The sequence below is a fragment of the Colias croceus genome, chromosome 20 (genome assembly GCF_905220415.1).
Source record: "Colias croceus chromosome 20, ilColCroc2.1".
Taxonomy (NCBI): domain Eukaryota; kingdom Metazoa; phylum Arthropoda; class Insecta; order Lepidoptera; family Pieridae; genus Colias; species Colias croceus.
The window spans coordinates 4,264,073-4,277,991 of NC_059556.1; the positions used below are offsets into that span (position 1 = coordinate 4,264,073).

The 13,919-nt window shown below is 33.0% G+C and overlaps 2 protein-coding genes across 9 annotated transcripts in view; one reads left to right on the plus strand and one right to left on the minus strand.

Moving 5' to 3' along the window:
* LOC123701076 overlaps positions 1-13,919 on the plus strand; it is a 36,708-nt gene that overhangs the window by 8,551 nt on the left and 14,238 nt on the right. For all 5 annotated transcript variants that reach the window (XR_006752672.1, XM_045648492.1, XM_045648494.1 and 2 more), the window contains exons 4-5: positions 8,818-8,909; positions 12,793-12,902. Coding sequence is in view for 4 of the 5 variants with exons in the window: in XM_045648492.1 (XP_045504448.1) it covers positions 8,818-8,909; positions 12,793-12,902 (202 nt within the window). In the remaining variant the exon portion in view is untranslated. The remainder of the gene's footprint in view (positions 1-8,817; positions 8,910-12,792; positions 12,903-13,919) is intronic.
* Positions 254-7,532, minus strand: LOC123701078 (nuclear transcription factor Y subunit beta-like). Of its 4 annotated transcripts, XM_045648498.1 has the most exons (6): positions 6,983-7,532; positions 6,595-6,727; positions 6,400-6,469; positions 1,380-1,492; positions 811-922; positions 254-640 (listed from the first exon to the last, which is right to left on the minus strand). In XM_045648498.1, the coding sequence occupies exons 1-6, from the start codon at positions 7,030-7,032 to the stop codon at positions 297-299; spliced, it is 822 nt and encodes a 273-aa protein (XP_045504454.1). In that variant the 5' UTR covers positions 7,033-7,532; the 3' UTR covers positions 254-296. The 4 variants fall into 4 exon arrangements, with proteins under 4 accessions (XP_045504454.1, XP_045504453.1, XP_045504456.1 ...); XM_045648497.1 differs by lacking the exons at positions 6,400-6,469; positions 6,595-6,727; positions 6,983-7,532 and adding exons at positions 1,688-1,820; positions 2,076-2,625 and having other exon boundaries at positions 1,380-1,562; XM_045648500.1 differs by lacking the exons at positions 1,380-1,492; positions 6,400-6,469; positions 6,595-6,727; positions 6,983-7,532 and adding exons at positions 1,688-1,820; positions 2,076-2,625.

Below are 13,919 nucleotides of genomic sequence, written 5' to 3' on the forward strand. Positions count from 1 at the left end.
TAACAAATACAAAATGTTTTCTTTTTAAGAAATTGAAGTGAATAGTGTATAGGTATATAGTCTGTTAACAACCCTTATATAGATTAAGCAAAATAAATTTAATTCTAACAAATACAAAATGTTTTCTTTTTAAGAAATTGAAGTGAATAGTGTATAGGTATATAGTCTGTTAACAACCCTTATATAGATTAAGCAAAATAAATTTAATTCTAACAAATACAAAATGTTTTCTTTTTAAGAAAATGAAGTGAATAGTGTTAACAACCCTTAATACAAATAAAATGAAAAATCAGACACTATTCACTTCTTTTCTCTAAATATTTATTTACAACCTTTAACGCCTCTCTCATAAAATCTAACCACTGAGCTTGCAACTGAAGCTCTACATCACGCTGACGAATCCTCTCTCGTTCTAATTCTTGTGCAATTCGGTCACGCTCCTTTTCATACTCCCTAGCATTCCTCTCACACTCCTTAAATACTTTTATAACTAAATCTTCAGGCTTCTTCTTTTTTTTCGGCGGTTGCCACTGGGTTTGCACTGGACCTGGTGGTGGTGTAAGTGCTGTTGGCGGAGTAGGAGGAGGAAGAGGTGGAGCGACTGTGGGTTGACTGCTTGTTCCTGCAGTATTCCATTCATCTGGAAAAGTTGAGATTCAACAATCAACGTAAATACTATTCTGCTAGCTTTAGTTATCAGGAACTTTTTTTTTTTACTTTAAGTATTTGAAGATCTTATTTTTAAATGTTTTGTTGTTACTAGTAGTTATGACAAACAAAAGAGTTATAAGGTATATAAGTAAGTCCAACCTTCAGGAATTGGTGTATATTCATAAGCAGCATAATCCACAGTCAATTCATCTACAGTTTCTGTAGCAGGTACTTGTACACCTGACAAGCTAACATCCTCTCCACCAACAACCTATAAAAAATAAAAAAGTATTAGTGCTTACTTAAAATTTGTGAGTAAAGGCCACCTTTACTGTTTAGTATAGGTACCTATTGTATTTTTTTATAAAACAAAATACTACTTTAGAGTATTCATTAATAAACAAAGTTAAGACATTGTAAACAAAGATCATAATTATTGCAATGCATTATGTGGCACTCAAACCCCAGCCAGTCCACACAAGAATTTCAAGTGTCACAAATCACAATACTAACAAAAAACTTAAGTGGTGACCCTTTTTTACAAGGTTAGGTAGGTAAGTTGCAGACAAGTTAAACTTTTGTTCATATTCTGTCCCAATATGGAATTTAATATTCAGATAATTCGAAAATCATTAATTATTATCAGTTTATTATATTTCCCTGAGATTACAACGATTGCTATGAAAAAAAAAAAAGATATACTACATTACCAAGCAAAAATATCACACCTGTACAAATCCAGCTTCTTGTATAGGCATCCCAGTAGCAGCCTGCACTCCAATTAAATTTAAAACTCTGTTTTCAAGGTCTGTTAATGTCAGCTGAATCGCTGGCCCACCACCTGTACCCTGAGCAGACCTATTTATTTTCGCCCACTTTTTTTTTACATTGTTTTTAAAGTCACTCCAAACCTTAACAAACATGAACAAGAGCAGGATGTCAGCACCAATATAATAATTATGCATGCATGTATTTCAAATTGTGTGAAGTATGTGTATTTCCTTAAATGTGCGTAATTAGGATATAATAGGCTTACCTTCCGCCACTTTTCCTCTGTTCGAGAATCCCCAGTGCCATCACTATTGAGCATATCAATTAACTCCTTCCATTTTTGCTGCACATAATGTCTACCACGAGGACCCCCACTGGGTTTGGATAAGTCTCCATGCCTAAAATAAATTTAACGTGAGTTAAAGGACCGTGTGCTCTAATATTTATAGTAATAATATATTGTGTTACCTTTCTTTTTCAATTTTGTTTTTACAAATTTCACATGACTAGCGTAATACTTTAACTTGAGTATACAAATAAACTTTAGCTCTTTTAAACTTTACAAAAATATATTCCAAAAATCCCATTGAAACACTATTAAAATCAACACAAATATGCTTATGACAATAAAATCTTAAATGTAATACACTTACTTTTCCATAAATTCTACCATAATGGTGTACTGCGGGTGGCTGGTTCTCATTGTAGAACAATAAAATAGTTCCAAACTTTTAACAATTTAAATCACAACACAAGACACAAGTTCACTTCAAAACAAAGTTGGCCTTGAATGAGCTTTGAGCGTCCGTCGTTCGTTTAGGAATACAGTCAAATCAAACAATGTTTTAGTACTCAGTTAAATTATTATGCCATTTATCTAACTGAATATTATTTTTTTCTGCAGTTTCTTCGTATTGCGTCATAAATTGAACAGTATTAAATTTTTAAATGCCCTAAAATCACAAAAATTTTAATTAACTAAATACTTATCCAGTTTCTGAACGAAACATTCACTCAATGTTAAGATCATTCGTTCCATTTTTCCCATCCTTGCTTACGTTAGTATGACGTCACCAACGTTATCGTATCGAGCTCTCGATACTGGTTCGAAAGTGCTTCGTGCTTCTGACTTTCGTTTTAGTCCGTTTTCGTATCGACAACTCGAAACGTTTACGATACGAAACCTACAAATATTCGTGCTAGGGGTACAGTACTCTAAAATTAATAATGCGCATGCAAATCTTCGCTAATTGTCGTATTTCCAAAATGTGTTTCAGTTGACTAAAAAAATTTTACTAAATTATGCATGAAGAAAATGCATTTAACCACTCTATATACATATCGTCTTCGGACGCTCCGGGAATATAATATGACAGTTACCGCAGATTTCTATGCGCATTATCACTTTTGGAGTACTGTATAAATATTAAATAAAATTATATTATGTGATAAATTCACACCTACAATAATTTCGAAATAAATATGAATATCGAAATGACAGTCAACATTTCGTTCGATGGCAATTATTGAATTCCCTGCCTATTCACACTCGCGTATAAATCGTGATTTATGTAGGTTTACGGTAACAAAGCAGGTCGTTCACCCCGCTCGTATTATGTGTAACATTTTCCTGGTTAATTGGGTCATTAAGATATAAGGTTCGGGAAAAAGAGATGAACATTGTTGTGGAGTTGTTTACAATGTGTTATTTTGCATGCAATGTTTACATATGCGGATATTTTACACTACTGTTGCTGTTTGTGTTGACCATTTACGAAGTAACTTAATCTGTGAATATACTGTTCAAATTCTCATCTTATATTGGCTTGTTTTATAATTAATCTGTGCAATTTAATTTACAAGTTTAGAAGGTCATTAGTATTTTCACTTTCAGGCTAGTTATAGAAATCCTATGATTAACTTCGCAGTATAATTATTGTGATTATAAATTTGGTAGACGCGATGCAATAAATCGTTGGCTAACTTTATAACCTTGAACCTAGAGCTTTTTATTTAATGGCGGAACTAATTCAATGTTTATAGAAACGTTAGTAATTACAATTAGTAATTAGTTGAAACGTAATCCCAGAATACAATCAATGTCGCAGTAATACATAATATCAAATTATTCACCTGTTTTGATTATGATTAGGTATACAAAATGTTTCGTATTACTTAAGCGAATGAACTGTGCCCCTAGCACGAATCACTATCGAAAAAGTATTCGTATCGTCAACGAAAGCATTTTGTATGGGAACTTGAACAGCGCCTCTGGTGTGCGTATATTGAACTAATTTTCAGAGCACGAACAAAAACATGTAAAGTTTCGAATCGTCATCGTATCGAATACGAAACGTAACTTAGCCGATTGTATGAAGATAGCTAGCACGAAGGCATAAAATGACGGATAGTATCGTAAGTGTCGACGGCTGGCTTACGAGTTTCACGAATGTTTTTTCACTTTAAATTTGTCAGTGAGAAAACTTTCGTCGGAGTTTATTTTAAGAATAAAATTATAACTTTAGTGATTGTGGTGATATATTTTGTTAGAAAATGTTTAGATTATCAAGAAGCACCCCACGACGTAGTGCATTTTACTATTATCTTGCAGCGCGATTGATTGTTGAAAGTAGAAATGAACAAAGAGAAACAAGGTGAGTGATTTTTTTAACACTATATTTTAATAAATAAACAACAAGTTATCTTTTAAATTTACTATTACATTTGCATATAATTTTTTAAATTGTAGATATGTGACAGTGAATGCAGAATTTTAAATATTAATGCCAAGTATGGAGGTGCCACCCATGACGCTTTTATTTGGGAAAACAGTCAAGCCAATAGGTACATCCAAGACTTACACCGGAATAATGAACAAGTGTGGTTTTTAGGTAACTATTTTTTTACATGTAGGTTGTTCCAATTATAAATAAAGACATAGATAATTAAGTGATAAGGTTATTATCTGTTGTAAGATTATATAATTCAATATGCAAAAAATATTTTTTCAGGGGATTCTGGATATCCACAGAGGCCTTGGTTGATGACACCAATCACAGATGCTGCTGAAGGCACTCCACAGGCAAAATATACTACCATCCATGGGAAGGCCAGAGTTGTGATCGAAAATACTTTTGGAAGACTCAAAAATAGGTGGAGATGCCTTAGTAAGGACCGCACATTACATTACACCCCTGAGAGGTGTGCTTCGATCATAATGGCATGTAGCGTTCTACACAACCTAGCATTAGATTTTATGTTGCCTGATCCTGAAGACGATATAATATATTCTTCTGGATTAGGCGTTTCAACATTTTCTTCTCTAGAAGAACCTTTTCGCGAAAGTGGTTCTTCAGATGAATTGATTCGCGGTAGAGCCATAAGAAACATGTTAGTAGATAAGATTAATCAGCTTCATAATGTAAATAATTGATTTCGGTTTTTGTGTTAGCATGTTGAAGTCTATAATAAAGGTAGCATTGGAGAATAAAAATATAGTTTAATATGTTTGAAACAAATATAATGTTCGTTATTTACAAAATAGAATTAAGTACCTTTAAGATATTACTTTTATAAATAGTATAGATTAAGCAAAATAAATTTAATTATAACAAATACAAAATGTTTTCTTTTTAAGAAATTGAAGTGAATAGTGTATAGGTATATAGTCTGTTAACAACCCTTATATAGATTAAGCAAAATAAATTTAATTCTAACAAATACAAAATGTTTTCTTTTTAAGAAATTGAAGTGAATAGTGTTAACAACCCTTAATACAAATAAAATGAAAAATCAGACACTATTCACTTCTTTTCTCTAAATATTTATTTACAACCTTTAACGCCTCTCTCATAAAATCTAACCACTGAGCTTGCAACTGAAGCTCTACATCACGCTGACGAATCCTCTCTCGTTCTAATTCTTGTGCAATTCGGTCACGCTCCTTTTCATACTCCCTAGCATTCCTCTCACACTCCTTAAATACTTTTATAGCTAAATCTTCAGGCTTCTTCTTTTTTTTCGGCGGTTGCCACTGGGTTTGCACTGGACCTGGTGGTGGTGTAAGTGCTGTTGGCGGAGTAGGAGGAGGAAGAGGTGGAGCGACTGTGGGTTGACTGCTTGTTCCTGCAGTATTCCATTCATCTGGAAAAGTTGAGATTCAACAATCAACGTAAATACTATTCTGCTAGCTTTAGTTATCAGGAACTTTTTTTTTTTACTTTAAGTATTTGAAGATCTTATTTTTAAATGTTTTGTTGTTACTAGTAGTTATGACAAACAAAAGAGTTATAAGGTATATAAGTAAGTCCAACCTTCAGGAATTGGTGTATATTCATAAGCAGCATAATCCACAGTCAATTCATCTACAGTTTCTGTAGCAGGTACTTGTACACCTGACAAGCTAACATCCTCTCCACCAACAACCTATAAAAAATAAAAAAGTATTAGTGCTTACTTAAAATTTGTGAGTAAAGGCCACCTTTACTGTTTAGTATAGGTACCTATTGTATTTTTTTATAAAACAAAATACTACTTTAGAGTATTCATTAATAAACAAAGTTAAGACATTGTAAACAAAGATCATAATTATTGCAATGCATTATGTGGCACTCAAACCCCAGCCAGTCCACACAAGAATTTCAAGTGTCACAAATCACAATACTAACAAAAAACTTAAGTGGTGACCCTTTTTTACAAGGTTAGGTAGGTAAGTTGCAGACAAGTTAAACTTTTGTTCATATTCTGTCCCAATATGGAATTTAATATTCAGATAATTCGAAAATCATTAATTATTATCAGTTTATTATATTTCCCTGAGATTACAACGATTGCTATGAAAAAAAAAGATATACTACATTACCAAGCAAAAATATCACACCTGTACAAATCCAGCTTCTTGTATAGGCATCCCAGTAGCAGCCTGCACTCCAATTAAATTTAAAACTCTGTTTTCAAGGTCTGTCAAGGTCTGTTAACCTGTACCCTGAGCAGACCTATTTATTTTCGCCCACTTTTTTTTTACATTGTTTTTAAAGTCACTCCAAACCTTAACAAACATGAACAAGAGCAGGATGTCAGCACCAATATAATAATTATGCATGCATGTATTTCAAATTGTGTGAAGTATGTGTATTTCCTTAAATGTGCGTAATTAGGATATAATAGGCTTACCTTCCGCCACTTTTCCTCTGTTCGAGAATCCCCAGTGCCATCACTATTGAGCATATCAATTAACTCCTTCCATTTTTGCTGCACATAATGTCTACCACGAGGACCCCCACTGGGTTTGGATAAGTCTCCATGCCTAAAATAAATTTAACGTGAGTTAAAGGACCGTGTGCTCTAATATTTATAGTAATAATATATTGTGTTACCTTTCTTTTTCAATTTTGTTTTTACAAATTTCACATGACTAGCGTAATACTTTAACTTGAGTATACAAATAAACTTTAGCTCTTTTAAACTTTACAAAAATATATTCCAAAAATCCCATTGAAACACTATTAAAATCAACACAAATATGCTTATGACAATAAAATCTTAAATGTAATACACTTACTTTTCCATAAATTCTACCATAATGGTGTACTGCGGGTGGCTGGTTCTCATTGTAGAACAATAAAATAGTTCCAAACTTTTAACAATTTAAATCACAACACAAGACACAAGTTCACTTCAAAACAAAGTTGGCCTTGAATGAGCTTTGAGCGTCCGTCGTTCGTTTAGGAATACAGTCAAATCAAACAATGTTTTAGTACTCAGTTAAATTATTATGCCATTTATCTAACTGAATATTATTTTTTTCTGCAGTTTCTTCGTATTGCGTCATAAATTGAACAGTATTAAATTTTTAAATGCCCTAAAATCACAAAAATTTTAATTAACTAAATACTTATCCAGTTTCTGAACGAAACATTCACTCAATGTTAAGATCATTCGTTCCATTTTTCCCATCCTTGCTTACGTTAGTATGACGTCACCAACGTTATCGTATCGAGCTCTCGATACTGGTTCGAAAGTGCTTCGTGCTTCTGACTTTCGTTTTAGTCCGTTTTCGTATCGACAACTCGAAACGTTTACGATACGAAACCTACAAATATTCGTGCTAGGGGTACTGAAGTTTAGGTTAAAATCTTTACTAGCACGTTATAAGAAAATCTTTTTCTAAACATAATTCTTTCCTCATAAAATAAATGAGGACCTATTATTTCTCATGTATGATGAAAAAAGCGGAGCGCCATTCCTGTTATAGCTTTGCCGCTCTTTTCTCCCGGGAACAAAAAGTAATGAGATGTTGCCTGTTCCGTGATTAAAGTAATGGGAAAAATCTTATCAGCTACGATGTTATGATTGCTAGCTAAATTGAAGGTAGTTTTAAAAAATGTTCTAGGAAAAGGAACAATTTATAACAAGAAGTTAAATAAAGAGATTTTACATTCTTAAACAATTGTTTTTACAATAATATATTGGATAATAAATACACATAAATATTCTTCAGCTCCCTATTTATTTCACACGTACCTATTACATTCCACGATTTGTCATTTGTAAATTTTAAGGCGTTTATTTCCTTACGCTTCTTTTGCGAGGCAAACCTATTAGAAATTTAATATTTATGCCACCGTTTAAGAAGGACCTAGGTACTACCGTTTCGAACAATACTCGGATAAATAAACATAAATAATATTGAAAGTTGTAACGCTACAGAGCTTTCACTTGGGGAAAGGGCATACGAGTTATATAACTTGTTCCATTTTAAAATTATTTTTATTTTATCGATACAATTATGGAGTATCATTAAAAATGAAGATAACATATTATATTTAATGTACGACATTTATTTTATCTCTTATAATAATTTTAATAATCACTGGAAAAAGTTTTACGAAAGCTTTTTATTTATTATTCAATATTTTAAGCACATCTGAATCGTTTATCATATCTCGTGTCTATACATCTTTGTTTTTTTTTTCTATTTAGAAAATGATTTGCGATGAATATTATCTGCAATTGTCTTCGATTTATATTTCTGTACATCGTGCTTTTCTCTCACATTTAGAGGATTCACAAAAGATCGTGTCTATGACATTTAAGTTGGTATTAGCGGTTTAACGAACTTTTAGTCAAGTTCTATTATTATTAAATTGTAGGTAGGTACGATAGATTACAAAAGCTTACATAATATAGCAGTTATATTTTTTACAAATGCATCAGAATAATAACTTTTGTGTCGGTATTTCAATTGAAGTATTTCTTTCTGTATTATCGTCAACAAAACTTATAAATGAGGCATAAATGAGTTTTGTAGAGCATTTTACGTCTGAAATAAGTAAAGGATAGGAAAGGATAGATTAGAGGAAAATTTGAAGGTAAAAAATATGTGCTTGTCAACAGATTATTGCTGTCGTTACCGGTATGCACGCAGAGGCTCCTTGTGCTTCTCTTTGGCACATTTCGAGTGATGGCCTCCAACGCTGATAAAGCAGGTTTGATATATTTTTTTTTAGTTTTGTTTTACCTACATGTATAAAAATTTCATCCAGAATCCTACAGGAGTTTGATCGACCTCAATTATTTTTAAGTAATGGAACTTTAAATTTCTAAAATTATGTGAACGGAAATGGGATAAAATAAGAAGTTCCAAATAATAATAAATCTAGCCGTAAAAATTATTGGGTGCTATTATTTATATGCATAACGAGAGTAGCTATAATATTTTTTGGTTGACACGATTTGTATGACACGATTAATCTAAGTCGCTGAAATTTTTATGTCTCCAGGACAACTATGATTTAGTATTAATCATATACGACACTACGTATAAGGTCTAAGACAATAATTGTATAATTTTTCTTGTATTATCTTAATTCCCTCGAGAGTGAGCGTTCAAGCGTATGACCTTACGCTCACGGTTCTCAGTAAAAAAATGGGAACAATGAAACCGAAAATAATTAGTGTAATTTCGCCAATTACGAGCGTCGGCGTGGGCGTCGATGTAATGATGCAACGCTAAGCGCTCGCGATCATTCCATCTGGCCCGTAATTTCTAAGTGGGACTCGGGGTTGATGAGTTAAGTGTTGATGATGGGCATTTTTGTGCGAGGCTCATGTAAACAGAAAATTAAGGAGTAAATGGTAGTGGATTAGAAATTATCTCGAACATTTCAAATTTCTAAATCTAGAACCCTAAAACATAATATTCATCACATTATTTTTTACATCGATTCGTATGAATTCATTTCCTACATTCTATCGTTCATAATATCCTACTACTACTATAGTTATACATGAAGTCTGAAATTCAATTGCAAGATATTTATAGTTCTTAATTATTATTATTTATGCTTTCTGTAGTGTACATACTTTCAGTTCAGTTTCACAATAATTTTCAATTGGTGTTCTGACCTGACCTGATTTCTTCTACATAGTACATAAACAAACTATACTTCCTAAGGAAACGATGCTCTCAGTCCAATTTCCTTACATCTTATATCATGTATTATCATCTCATAAGATAGTATTGGCAGCCCTGTTTCTGTCGGTCGTCCGTTTACATACGACACTCGATGATGTGATTGACCCACTTATAAGATCGAGCGTGTAATCTTCTGAAGTTTGGGAAGTCGAATTTTACATAATGTTACATGGATTTTGTAACGCGTTTCTTGTTTGTTTACATTATTTTATGTTGATTCGTGTTAATTGGAGCTCGTTTGAAGCATGCTTTTAATTCTGCTTGACTGGATGTCAGCGGAAAAAATGTTGGTATTCCTTCTGCAAGTATCTAAGTTCTATCCTATATAGGCTAGTCCAATACTGATTAATGGTCGAAAGTAAATTTTTTGCTTTGTTTCTTAAGTATCGTCATGCTAGATTTTTAGCGTGAAATTAAAACTAAATGAAAATCTTATAATAAATAGTAATTATGTCTGTGTTTGTATCAAAATCTCAATTGATAAGTTTACACGATAGTCGTGCCGAATTCATCATTATAAAATTCAGCTATGTATAAATATCACAGTGAATTATATCCACTCATTTTTATAGAGTATTTTCGTGAACGACATTAACCGGATGTTCATAGATTTTCTGGGTCAAGCGCTGAACTATTCGGGTGCCAAATATAATATTTTTATCAGCTCATCTATAACATTCCGGCTATTGAAGAATGCCGATTGCCGCTATTATTGTGTTTACGTTATATCGTGTCTACGCTCGCGCTGGACAAAATCGTTTGTCTATGACGCATTATTAATGACCTTTATAATTGTTGCTATTTGTTCTACTGTTGCGTTGGCGCCTGCTTTAAATGCCGCTTTAAGTGCATTTTCATTAGATGCGTTGATAGTTATTATTCTGTTACGAGCGAGCGGTATAAATATAAGTAGTCGATAAGTCGTCAGGCGTTTGTCTTTTATTGGAAAATTAGAGAAGACAAATGTGATTTGTGAATGAAAAAGAACCGGCCAATCAGTGAAACGATAAGGAAGAAGGAAACGAACGTTCGTTTCCCGGCTGGGATGGTCTATTAATTCTAAATCTGTTCAGTTCTGTCATTATGTGTGAACATAATATGCAAATCTTTATTACACTTTCAAATCATGTCTTTTTGAAAGGTATTTTTTGTTTGTCGGTATGAGCACTTGGCTTGGAAGCTGTTAGAAAATAAATTCGAAACTAATGTATTTTTTATACACGAAGTGTCTTATGTCTGCTCTTTTCCTACAAATTATTTTCAACACGCGCTAGGAAGTACTCCCGGGCAATTTGCAAATTTCCTTCCACGTTATTGAATTTAAGTTATTCACTATTGTGTTTTAAATGGGGCATTTTTTTACCTTGTCACGCATACGCAACGATACGTAACGTATAGTTACGTGTATTGTTCACTGCCATCCGTTGTCATATTCCATTAGCGTTTTTATCTATGCCTGTTCAATTGAGTGTGAATTGTGACTTATTATGGTGGTTCCCGTTGCTGTGGGCGCTTCCGTTTCTTTTATACGCTGGTTGGATGTTCATTTGTTTGGAAAGTTTGCGTAGATGTATTATGGGGTATTTAATACTTGTTTGTTGGTTCATCTATGTCTTGTTAGTTGTTCTACATAAGACTGGGTACCTTTTGTTGGTAACAGATTATTAATATAAGATATTTATCCAACCTTTATATTGTAGCCACGTGCATATTTATATTTGTTCATTGCATTGCATTACATAATGTTCAATCAGTCCCCTTTAGCGACAGGGGGACGTGCATCCTTTATTTGTGAATCCATTATGGGTATATGTAATGCATATGTTATTATCTCAATATTGACGTCTTATTTTTACTAAAAAGTTTAAAAACAAAACGATGGGGGTATTTGTACATTTTTCATAGGCAAGTGAAATTTATTTTTTTATATTAGTAGGTATGCTATCTATGTTACATACCTATTTATCAGACATTATTGTTCTGCTGAAATTATTCTTGATTTTCTGAAATGTACAAACATTGACGAATTTAGAAGTAACCGTAAAATTATAATAACATTTTAAAAAAAAGGTTACAAGGAATTGAATTGATTTATTATCACAAATTAAATCGACATAAATATTGTGTTACTAATTATTCGCTATTTATTCACAACACGTATACAATGTACATAAATTTTACCGATTCAACCGTGCTAATAGCCTTGTGTTCGATTTAATTCACTTTCCACAACCATTACTGACTAATTGCCGGTTTATTATAACATCATTACCTACTATCAGAGATGGTTATTTTTTGCATCAATAAAATTGTATTGCTCCCTGAATTTTATTACAATATAAAAGTTGACAAGACCATTTAGTATTTAGTTTTAAATGTTAATTGCTCGGGATTGATCGTGTTGTTGAAATAAAATTGAACTTTCACCATTTAAAAGCTTACAGTTATGCATTTTATTGTTTAGATTGCATTTCAATGGCATTTTTAATATTAATAATTTGCAAGTCATGATTGGAGCATCTCTATCATCCATGGCATTTCTATCGCCCTCGCTCGTCGAAGGCAATGAATAATTAAACTTTGGCGTGAACTTTAAACTTTATATTGATTATTGACACGTTATGGGTTCATGATGAGTGGGTCGATAGACTTAAAATAGTATCGTAATAATACGTAGAGCGTATAATTTTATTACAAACTAAATAAAAATACTGCTATAATACACCATGGTAACTCCCTGGTTCGATCAGCTGTCTTTGCCTGAAAGAGTAACAACCATCCATCCAATTTCGCGTTTATAATATTACCAAGGAGAGATACATATAGCCCAATATTTTGTGTGTATAATGTTTGTAAGGATATAGCCCAATATCTAACCCGCACACGGATTTCAGGTACGGGCATGACGTCAGAAGCGCTCGGCGTGTCCGTGGCGCCTTCGTTCTTCCACTCTTGCGTGTCGGATGGAAAGACTGCCACTATGGAAGATGTGCAGCGGTTCAAGGTTGGTGACTATGTGCGAAGTGACGTTTAATTGAGTTTGGTTAGTAGGTGTTAAGGGTGTGTGTGTATTTGTATGTATGTTATAAAAGATTTACACTTGAAATGGGTGGTGTGTGTGTGTTTGTCTTTGTTATAGACGGTTTAAGATAATGAGTGATAGGATAGTGCGGATTATGAGACAGTCTGAGTTACTAAGTCATTTGCTAACTACAAACAATATGAAGGTAGGATTTATGGTAGTAATGTCATAAGATTTCGTGAAAGGCCAAAAGCATCATGCAAATCGTCTTGAAAATATTAGAACCAGCAATTTAATCGAATTATGTTTCATTTCAATTTTTTTTCACAAATAATAATATTCCAAAATAAAAGCCTTCAAATATAAAATCGGCATTATAACCAAACCGTTTTAACATCACAATCGCAATGCACAAACTCGACTTCCCGTTCTTCAAAGGCCCAAGTATAAAGGTATACTTGAGTTATCTCGTTAGCCGTTATCAGTACAGATCGAGGTCCCTTATCAGCAACACAATACACGTCGTAAATACGCTCGTGCTTTCCTTGATAAGTCATTGCAATTAGATATATTGCATTATTTTCTTGCAATTTTGAGATATTATTTATAACTAGAATTCCACCCGCGGCAACGTCCGCGCAGTCAAAGAAAAACCCGCATAGTTCCCGTTCCCGTGGGATTTCCGGGATAATACCTATCCTATGTCCTTTCTCGGGTATCAAAATATGTCTATACCAAATTTCATGTAAATTGGTTCAGTAGTTAAGGCGTGATTGAGTAACAGACAGACAGACAGAGTTACTTTCGCATTTATAATATTAGTATGGATTACATAGGAGGCCCGTGTACCTGTAGTAGGAACATGTTTGATCTGATTATTATAAATTGATAGTTGAGATGGTTGTCTACGCAATTTATGATTAAGATATTATATCGTCTAAGCGCCTAATCTTATTACTGTATAAATAATTAATCGATATTTTATAGTTGTTGTGGACT